Below are 12032 nucleotides of genomic sequence, written 5' to 3'. Positions count from 1 at the left end.
AATTTTAATTTCTGCCTGACTCGTTCATCAAGTTTAAGTAATGATTTTCCAACAACTTTTGTATTAATCGCCATTCAATGATAAGCTTACTTGAATAAGCTGTGCAAAATTGTCAACTTGTCATGCTCTGATTTGGGCTGTGATAGCTCTCTTCAGTATAGGAATAATTTGCAGATCATTTTAAAAGACATCATTTTTGAGATAACCCCACAGATAAAAATTTGAGGTGATGGTTATGGTTCAAACCTTCTATTGATGAAACGACCATAAATTTTTATCCCCACTACCATCGCTGAATCACTATTAAAACAAAGACTGTTGGATACTTATTACTGAAATTCGGTGAACAAGCCAGGCAAAGACTTAAATTTATTTCTAACAACTGCAAAACCAGCTTCAAAACCTAGTAGGTGATGTCCGTTTTTCTTTCTTGCAACCTTTTTCCCATGGAAGAGATATTGCGATATATAATCTCTTCTTTATTGTTATTTTAAATGGCAAATGTTCAACTGAGCCTAAATCTATGCCCCCCACCATCCCGCTACAAAACATTCACAACAAACACTTGTCTAGCTACAACCATTATCAACAATTTCCCCTACCCTGTATCTGTGCCTAAATGCAAATTTCATGAACAAAATTTATATCCTAGAACTGCTTGACTGTGAAACTATATGCCGAAGCGGCTGCTTTCCAGCTGACTACAACATCATTTTCAAGTTCAATGTAAATAAGTTCTTATTAAGCCGTCCTCTTAAATAATCAAATTCTACTCATTTTCCACTACTACCAATCATTATGGTGTTGTCTTAGCGACTTCCTGACACTTGTTAAACCTTATACTCAAGTTGCCTTCAGACTTGGATAAGTGGTGACTCCCATGTAAAAAACAAAATGTGGTTAGATTGCAGAAAATATTGTATATTTTATTAATGATTATATGTGTGGCATTTTTAGGGGAGGGATTACCCTGCATGAAACTCACCTGAACACATGGCAGATCTGTGCCTTATATGCTTGTAAAGAACAATTTGTGTCTGTCGGTGGATGGTTACAGATGGCAAGATCACATTCGACATTGTCTTCAGCTCCCAAATATCTGAACATTCTGAGTAAAAGATTTATAACACACAAAATATTGACAATTAAAAAAAAAAAAAATATCAGTCACAATTATGCACGGATCGACTGAGGACAATTACCAATTAATACTGGAACAATCTCATTCCAAAAGAAATCTGTGAAAGTATAATATAAGAAGGTGGTACCAATTTTGACCCCTTAGCAGCCTTTTTTTTTTCCAGATGAAAACCAATTAAGAAGTTTTCCACATATCTGAATACCAAATTTCAAGTCTGTAGATCAAAAAATCGGTAAGTATATTGACCATGTCCTTTCTCACACACCACATACATAACATTTTTGTAGATATATAGATATATCCTCACATATATATTAGAATATTTATGGGTCATTTTGAGATTTACTTTTCTATTTTATATTTAATTCTATCACCATTTAATCTTTTTTTTTTCTTCACTGATTTTTTTTCTCTTCTTCACTGATTTTTCTTAATTACACTTTGTCTCGGCAGCCGTGTCAAATGCATATCTTATTTGTTTTTTATTAATAAAATTAACTGATGATGGATAAAAAAGGTTATATTTTTTGTATCATCAAAAATTCAAAGACTGGAGATACATTAGAAGTAATTCTTTAATCGATGGAGTTTCAAAAATTTACACATTCCTCATCAGGGGAAATAATCTAATAGTATATATAAAAAAACTTTCTGGAACAGTATAAAATTCAAAATATTCGAATTTGCAGTCATGAAAACTGATTTCAGAAGTGAGATAAAATGTAGAATATATCATGAAAAAAAAACACAATCCAATGGTAAATCCAGATTGCAATTTTGTAGACAATATGAAAATGGAAATCTCAGAAGTTGCAATCATGGAATCTGATTGCAAGAGCAGGAAAACAGTTATAATCCGTAGTGAATACATTCATTTCATCAAATTCTGTATGAATGTATACATATATAGGAGACAGTAAGAGTGAAAAATGAATTCACAAAAACTATATATTGATAAATATAGAATAATTCATTTATTTAATAAGGGTATATGTACATTTAATTGGGGGATGAAATACACACAAATATAGTATGATCCTAAATAAAAACTATCAAAATATCCTTTTCAACCATGCCTAAATATAGCACAAACTATTATAAACACGAATAATAAGAAAATAGAATTAGCAGCACTCCAAGCCTGGCTTACCCAAACTGTAACTGCAACGACTCAGAGAATAACTGTGTACATTCAGACGTCATATACTCATGCACAGTAACAGAACTTCCATCTATCACGATAGATAACTTAGCTGCCCAAGCCCATAGAACCAGTAATACCAACAATAATACGCATAACTCAATAGCATACTCACCGAACAACTAATCGCACAACTGATAGGAATAGACGTAACCTAGCCACACATCAAACAACCTCCAGAACCTCTAAACTAAATTAATCCCCCCATAAACGAAAAAAAAAAACCCTAATAAACCACAATCAAACCCCAAAATACACATGTACACAGGATTATCTTCTTTCCTGATAAAAACCAGAATCTCAAACTACTTGCAATCCTTCTCCAGAGAGACCTCTTAAGACTAAAACAACCCTATTCAACTTAGTAAGAAGCTTGAAAGAAAATAACAAACTTCTCATTAAAATGGAACATTTTAAGAAAATCTAAATCATACAGCCCAGGTTCAAAATACTGCCTGCTTTAACTCTAAACCAGAGATAATTTGCAGTTGCAGGCACAAAAAAAAACTTCAGATACGGAAATCCAAAAAAACCCTGCCGAAAAAACACCAGACAAAACTAATATCTATTACTTCTAAGGCTAACCATGTAGTCACTTAACACCCCCACTTGCGAATACTTGCCCCTAGCAAATAGTTAATACCCCCGTCCCCTTTTTCTTCACTGCTCTCACCACATAGGCTTTAATTTTTAAGTATAAATTATTAATACAATCTCCAAATATAGAACATAAATATAACCTTACAAAATCAGACCCACTTTAACTCATTATCCCCCTTGCAAGATAAAACTTACGCTAAAAATATTTTATTCGTTATCTTGCAGAGTTATCTCTCAATCTAAAGCCACATCAACATTTGACATTACATATTAAATAGCAGCCCAATAAGAAATTTGCATTAATTATACCCAAAGTGTGCCCTCCTCAATTTAAAACCAAATCTTAATAGAAAAAAAGTAACTTAAAACCTTCCCCAGACCTCAACCTTCAAACTAAAAATAAGAATCCTAAGATGGACTCCCCCATTCCTTCCACCTACAAAATCCCTCCAAAAATAGAATTCAAACCACTCCATATTATATACTTAAACACATAAAATTATGCAGTTAGAAAAAATACTTCTAACCCATTCAAACCAGAAATATTCATATTTAAATTAACTAAATTTTTAACGACAATGGCAATGGCATCAAATTCGCCCCCCTCCCCGCATGCCTACCCCCATCTCCGATCTAAAAGTCAGTACTATCTGTTAAAGTCCATCACCCCAGTTTCCCATGCACCCCTAGCGTATACCCTCAACCCTGCTTCCACCCAGCTATTTTGTCTCTACCACTCACCACTCTGACCTTCATTCTTACTGAAAGCCTCTGAACTCATCTCCAGCTAGCCGATTCAATCCAGTTCCTCGATTACTCACCCCAGCTTGAAACTACTACATCAATCATTTCGTATTCCTCATACGCCAAGGAGGAATAAAGAAATTAATCTAACAACATTACACCAAAGAACATCTATGACATCGTATAATAAGGAAAATATGCGACAAACACGGAAACACTAACTCCAACCTTGGAATTAACCAACTACCCAACCTTCATCATCCTTATTTAGGACAGAGGTAATGTTATCATCCTTCATATCTCCTGATCAGTGGCGGCTCGTGCCTGGAGCTGTGGAACTGCAGCACCCCCAAGTCATTTCTACTCATTATTATCGATACACGTTAAAAAGAATACCTTTATTTTTTTTTCTATGTGATATCATATTATATATATATATATATATATATATATATATATATATATATATATAATCCTGAAGATTAATGTCGATAATTGTCCCCATACTCATATAAGCATAAAAGCAAAACTTTGCTTGGAGCTGCGAAATTCACAGTTACACATTCTTAGTCAAGTTTGCTTTTACGCATGCCCGATCTAGAACGGGCGCTATGAGCCAATTTGGAACTGTGGTTTTCGCAGTTCCAAATGCGGTGTTTGAGCGTTTCCGCATTTTTTTTTTTTCAAGAGGCTTGTTTACAAATGTTTTCTTTTTATTATTATTAAAAAGTGTAATGTGTTCTTGTAAATAAAATCTCCACCTAAAAAAAAAATTTCCACACTTTAAAATGCGATTGAAGCAGACAAAAATATACAATATGCCAAACTTTTTTTTTTATTAAAAGTGTTTGGGCTTTTAGACTTGAAACTACCAACGCGACTAATGTTATTTCTTTTTACCTATATGGCTTATTTTGTTTGTGTTTTTAAGTAGTTTGAAATCTATTTATTTTGTAGTAGTTAAACTTTACAGAATAAAAAATATTTACATTTTTTTCTATAGAAAAGCGATGAAAATTTTATTTTTAAAATACATTTTAGTTATAAATGTTTCTACCTTATATATATATATATATATATATATATATATATATATATATATATGTATGTATATGTATATATGTATATATATATACATATATATATACACACACACATATATATATGTACACATATATACACACACACATTATATATATGTACACATATATATACACACACATTATATATATGTACACATATATATACACACACACATTATATATATGTACACACATTATATATATATATATATATATATATATATATATATATATATACACACATAACAAAGCTTTAGCATTTATTAACCTCTCACGAGGACAAAGCAAGAAGTTTTACAGTTTGAACAAAGTTTTTTTAATTAAAATGTGCAATAACAAGACGAGTATGTAAAACCGTTTTTATAATAAGCCCAGTAAATAGCAAAGTTTATTTTTATTTTTATATAAAAAGTTGTAAAAAGATTTGTAAATAAAATTATGTATCTTTAAATTTTTTTTTGTTTGCTCATAGTACAAACATGTAAACTTTTTTATTCTATATTTTATTTACAAAGTTTTTTTTATAAACACACATTTTTAAATTTTAAATAAAACTGTTATCCAATAAAACCATTTTTAAATGGAAAACCCATAACTTTACCATCGTTTGCAGGCAAGTAAATTTCAAAGATTTTGTTTTTATGAAAAAATAAATTATTAAAAAATTGTAAATAAAATGTATTTAAAAAATGTTTTTTGTTTGTTTGCCTGCGGAAAAAGCCCGTAAAATTTTATTTAATCTGTAAAGTTTAAAAGAAATATATTTGTATATTTTTTTTTACTCTGTAAAGTGTACACAATTTAAAATAGTGTTTTTTAATTAAAATGTTTTTGCGTATTATCCCCTTTTCGACGGCTTACAATGGCAAAGTTAAAAATATTTGTATTAAAAAAAGCAATTTTAATGACAAACTTATTTTGTTATACGTCTATTTTTAATTAACAAGCTTTTTATAAATAAAACCGTTGTTAAATAGTAAAACTTTTTTTGTTAATAAAAACCTGTGACCTAAAAGTTATAAAAGTATGATTCAACTCAGCTAGAACTTCCGCTTCAGTTGAATCGCAAGAGGATCACATAAACATTGTATTCCTTCTACCCTAATTGATATTCTACTAATAGACTACCTAGTACTTACCTTTCCCAATACAATTGATATAAAAAGAATTTAACCATGGTCTCCTTGCATCCCCAAGAAATAACTTCTGCGATGGTAAATGAACTTCAACAGATTGAGTTTTCACAGCTGTCTCTCCATGACAAAGTTGAAATTAAGAAAAGAAGCCGTTCAACGCCTGATATTCAAATATCTCATCCAGGCATTAGCAACAACAAAGTGTATATTCGTAGCTTTAATGGTACCAACGGAAAAGTAGGCTTTGTGGCTGTGAACTAAAAAAGGCATTGTTCTGCTTTCCTTGTTTGTTGTTAGGGGGTGATGTAACATGGACAAAAGATAGTTTCAGAACTATTAACAAAATGAAAGATAGAACTGAAAAGCATGAGAAGCACGTTGACAATGTAGTTTCCCTATCAATTTTGGGGGCCATAAATATTAAAGAAAAACTTAGTGAGGCCTGCAGACTTTCAATCAATCATCATAACATGAATGTTAAGAAGAACCGTGAAATTTTATCTAAAATAATAGATTGTATTTTCTTTTGTGGGAACTTTGAAACTCCCTTACGAGGACATGATAAAAAAGATGATTCAGTAAATCCAAGTGTATTTAGAGGATTTTTAAATTTTGCATCCAGATTTAAAGAATCACTTAGAAACTAGTAATATCTTCAAAGGTGTTTCTAAGACTATTCAGAATGACATACTTGACTGTCTTTTACAAATATACCGTGATGAAATAAGGGCAGAAATTAGCAAAGCTTCCTTTGTAGCTGTCATGGCTGATGATACAACAGATGTGTCTGAACATACACAAATGATCATTGTTTTACGGTACATCTTGGATGAAAAAATACTTGAACGCATTTGGGGATTCTTTATTCCAGAAAACCAAACTGCTGATGGGATATCAAAATGTATTCTACAACAATTAGATATAATCCTTCAAGAGAATCGCCAAAAACTGGTAGCTCAGACATTTGATGATGCAAATGTCATGAAAGGCAAAAAAGCTGGTGCTCAGGCGAAAATAAAAGCAGTTTATAGTAATGCGCATTTCACTCACTGTTATGCGCATCAACTTAATTTAATAATAAGGAATGCAGCAAGCATTACACGAAATGCTAGAATATTTATCTCTAACATTTTGGCTATTCCGACTTTCTTTTCTAGATCACCACAGCGTCTGTCCATTTTTCAAGAAGCATATGGATGTAAGCATTCTACGTGTATCCGCCACAAGGTGGAACATTAACATACATAAATAGAGTTCATGAAAATGTTCAAGCATAAAAAAACTGTCACTGAAATTCAGTCAACATCATATGTAGATGAGACCGTTGCAGAAGCGACAGGAATTCTGAAATATTTGAACGATGAAAATTTCATATTTTGGTTTGAGCTATTTCATAAAATTATGTCTCATGTTGAAATTATTTATCGGGAAATTAGCATATATAAAGTCAATGAATACATAAATTTCAAAACTGCTATTTTAGAGATAAGAAACACCAAATACTGTGAAAATTCTTCACAAACACTCAAGGGCGAAGCTAAACAACTGTGTGACTATATATCTGCTGATATAACGGACAGATATTCTTCAACTAAACATTTAATACTTGCTAAATTGTTTTACAAGAAAAGCTTTGCTAGTTTTAAGAAAAAAACTACCTACAAAAGAGATATCCTTGACAACTGAAGCATATCCCATGATTGACAAAGAAAAGTTTGAAACGGAGCTAGAAATATTTTATAGTAGGTCAGATATCCATGAATATTGTAAAGTAATTGATCTCCTGAAATTTATTTTGGAAAACAATTTAAACAATGTTCTTAGTGAAATCATAAAACTCATAAAAATTATCTTGACAATTCCCATGACTGCATAAGAGATAGAACGTTGTTTTTCAACTCTGAAAAGAATAAAAACTTTTCTAAGGAACACCATGGGTTGCGAAAGACTAAATGAACTTGCAGTGCTTTCAATTGATAAAAAAGTTCTTCAGCAGTCATTCAGAAGTTAAGGAGAAAATTATCAATCTTTTCTCACAAATTAAAACAAGAAGAATGGAATTTACTTTCAAATGAATGTAATAAGTAAAATATTTAAAATATTTACATCTATTTAGGATTCCTTTAAGTTATTGTATTTTTGTATGTGTGCATGCGTATAAATCATTTTTTATTTTTGTTTTATTTTTACACAATATTAAAACAATAGGTATTTCCTTTAAAACAGCACCCCCACTAATCTTAGGCACGAGCCGCCACTGCTCCTGATAAGACAAACTTTCAGTTTGAATTTGCAAATCTTTTTCACTACCATCAATAACATACAGGGAAAACTCATCCTTGTCAAACATGAGCCTAAATGTAATTTGTTGTTTATATCTTGCTTGTTCATAAATAACTTATGTCACTGGCCCCTTCATTCAAGAAATTCCGGACTATAATATTGACATTTGCAAACATTTTCTTGGCTTGAAGATTTGTATAGATTGGAAATTGGGATATTATCTCGTTCACCAAACTCTCTGCTTTGCTGGCTATATATATATATATATATATATATATATATATATATATATATATGAGCAAACAGTTAATAAAATATGTTAAAAAACATTTTGAAATGAGTTAAAAACATATTTAATCTGAAAAGGAAACACTAGATAAATGGATAGTCCTTAATCCGCAGAGTTTCGAAGAAATACTTTCTCATCAGAAGGTAGGAATTAGCAAAATGCAGGATCGGATTTTGCATGCAGAAGTATTTGATGAAACAACAAATAAGTCAAAGATATTACTTGAAAACAAAAAAAGTGAAGCAGAGGGAATATGGTGAAGAAAAAGGTGATTACACATGAATTAAAGAAATAGGGTACATGTATACAAAAGTGAGGCACAAAGGTATAATATATATATATATATATATATATATATATAAAATTTAAACTTTCACCGCTTTTCGGGGTTTTTTTTTTTTTTTTTAAACCTTAATTTTTTGATTCATCCAGCCTTGACAGACGTGTTTTTAAATATTCTCTCCAGTGCTTTTCTTTTAATGATTTGGAATTCATTCCATTTGCACTTTTTTCCAAGGAACTCTGCCTTTTGGATTATTTTGGACCATTTGGAATTTACCCATTGGATTGATATTTTAAATTCGACCGTTTTGGATTTTACCATTTTTGGATTTTTACCCTTCACCGGATTATCCATTCATGTGAAATCTTTTTATCATTTTTCTTTTGCCTCCTGTTCCCCTTACCTCACCCTTTTTTTAACCAAGTAAGATCTGTGACTTACTTGTAGTTTCATTAAATACTTTTATATGCAAAATCCGATCCTGCATTTTGCTATTTCCTGCCCTTTGATGAGAAGGAGAGTATTTCTTCGAAACCCCGCAGATTAAGGACTATCCACTTATCTTGTGTTTCCTTTTTTAAAATTAAATATGTTTTTAACTCTTTTTTTAAGATGTCTTTTAACATGTTTTATTAATCATTTGTTCATATATATATATATATATATATATATATATATATATATATATATATATTATACCTTTGTGCCTCACTTTTGTATACATGTACCCTATTTCTTTAACTCTGCCCCCAATTAACTAAATTTCAGTTTAGTTATTTATTTTTGTTATCCTTTAATTTTATTTATTTATTATTATTATTATTAATAGTAGTAGTAGTATATTTTTCCCGAATTATCCCACCGTGCCATTGATCCACATCCTAATTATTTTTGTCTCTTTATCCATTTCTATCAACTTTACTCCCCTACCTTTATACCTTTGCCTTATATCTCACCCCCCTTTACACCTAATAACAGGGTAACCCTATGATTATTACTACATATTATCCACTATATATTATCTTCTGAAAATTATTATTATACTCTTTCAAATACCCGCCAATACCCACTTCATAACTTACCCCTTTAATTCACCTTTGGACCTTCCTCTACCTTACTAAATTAAAACCCTAATCCCCCCCCCCCCATGTAATCCACACCACAACTTTCATTAATCTCATAACATTATTCTATAGCCATAGTCCTCTTATAAGTAATGTTGTGATAACCGTTACTTTTGATTAATCCTACCAAGCATACACCCTCTTGTTGTAATTCATCATCATAATATTACGCCTAAAAATATACATTGTGTCTAAGTACTGTTGTTACCTTGGTTACCTCCGTTGATAAAAAACCTTTTAGCGTAAACCCCCTACATAGATACTATACATCTTACATACAGAACATACAGATGAAATAGAACCATAACCCAACCACCTCTGCACCTCCCCTTGAGTCTTAAACACATAAACTACCTGCATTATTTAAGACTATGATAGAAACCCTTTTTACATTACACTTTATATAGTAACACCTTTTTACATTACACTTTATATAGTACGCTCCTCCTTTATCTTAGAATTCAATATAGTTCCTCCTAAAAACATCAATAATGTTATTAATTTATTCTTTCCTAATGAATCCCTCGCTAGACGTCACATCCCCATTGTTACCTAGCATCTTCTCTACTCTTCTGATGAGAAGCATTAGGCTTCGAAATACCTTGGTATAAAAAGCCCCCTTCATTCCCCAACTAAATGTATGTACACCCTTAATAAATGAATGATTCTATATTTACCAATATATAGTTTTTGTGACTTCATTTTCCATTCTTACTGTCTCCTATATAAGCTCCATTGAAATTTGTTGAGCTTTATATTATCCTGATATATCTCCTCTTATAGAATTGAATTTACTCACTTCTTCTAATTATTCCAAGTTATAATAGCGTTGACACCCCGGTTCTCGTCAGATCACCGAAGTTAAGCAACGTCGAGCCTGGTTAGTATCAGATGGGTGACCATTTGGGAATTCTAGGCGCTGTATGTGCTCTCCGCTTATCTCGGCATTTGTCTCCAGTCGTCCTGTACTTCACTTACCACTGGTATTTACCAATGTCATCTCAGGAGAGGTGTGGTTGGAGTTTGCACACTTTCTGCCACAAAAATTTCACGTGCAAGCAACCCTTCGTGGGTATCCATAGCCTGTCCCAGGCTGAAGGAGCCTGCATATATATATATATATATATATATATATATATATATATATATATATACACACACACTCTTCATTTATTTTTACATAAGCAGTAATATATTGCTACAGTCAAGAGCATGTTTCAGTCAGCTAGTTACAAGTAACTAGAGACCTCTTCAGGTGGTACAACTTATGAGAGTAAAGTTTCCAATGAAAATATCAAGTCTTCCTCGTCACAGGGAGTTGATATCAGGACATTCTGTCAAATGTTGTGAAAAATAGGATTTGGTTGTATGTGAATAAGACCCAACAGGGGTGCGGGTTTGAATCGATCCTTATGCACGGATTGATTCAAAAGAGCCAAGTACATCCAGGGATGGAGTACTGTTGCCACATCTGGGCAGGAGCTATAAAAGCATCTTATTCTGCCTTGACAGAGTTCAAAATAGACTTCGTAGCCTAGTGGGGGAAGCCCTTTTCTCTTACCTGCAGCCTTTTTTCCCCACAGAAGAGACGTTGTAAGCATGTCTTATCTACGCTCCAATCTATGGTCCCCCCCCCCGGCTTGATTTTCATGAAAAACCACTATCAATAATTTCCCTCACTCTTCATCTGTGCCTAAACCTAAACGTAGATTCCATGAACAAAGTTTCTTTCTTAGAACTGCATATCTGTAGAACTCTGTTCCATTTTACTGCTTTCCAACTGACTACAATATGGTCATCTTCAAGTCCAATGTGAACAAGTTCTTGATGAGCCGTCTCCTTAAGTAATCCAATTTACCAAATTTCCACTAACGATTACTACGATATTTTCCCATTGACTACTATGCACTCATTAACCCTTATCCTCTTATTCTTGAGAAGTTGTGACTCCTTAGTAAAAAAAAACAAAACAAAAAAAACAAAATGCCAGTGTAAGGATACAATTCAACTAAATGTTCTGCTAGTTCCGGTGATGAAACAAACCATTTATGCATCAGAAGTAAAACACGGGGGTAATGAGAATCATCTATCAAACATCCGTCTGTGGCTGAAAGAAGAATTCATTAAAAAAAATATTTATTCAAATAAA

The 12032-nt window shown here is 32.0% G+C and overlaps 1 protein-coding gene across 4 annotated transcripts in view; it reads right to left on the bottom strand.

Moving 5' to 3' along the window:
* LOC145248945 (ras guanyl-releasing protein 3-like) overlaps positions 1 to 12032 on the bottom strand; it is a 258134-nt gene that overhangs the window by 72223 nt on the left and 173879 nt on the right. For all 4 annotated transcript variants that reach the window (XM_080110745.1, XM_080110744.1, XM_080110742.1 and 1 more), the window contains 2 exons: positions 11885 to 11990; positions 986 to 1099 (listed from right to left, as the gene is read on the bottom strand). In XM_080110745.1, the coding sequence (XP_079966871.1) occupies positions 986 to 1099; positions 11885 to 11990 (220 nt within the window). The remainder of the gene's footprint in view (positions 1 to 985; positions 1100 to 11884; positions 11991 to 12032) is intronic.

The sequence above is a fragment of the Euprymna scolopes genome, chromosome 27 (assembly GCF_053919585.1).
Source record: "Euprymna scolopes isolate OS-2025 chromosome 27, ASM5391958v1, whole genome shotgun sequence".
Lineage (NCBI taxonomy): Eukaryota > Metazoa > Mollusca > Cephalopoda > Sepiida > Sepiolidae > Euprymna > Euprymna scolopes.
This window is presented reverse-complemented; position numbering and strand designations above follow the sequence as displayed.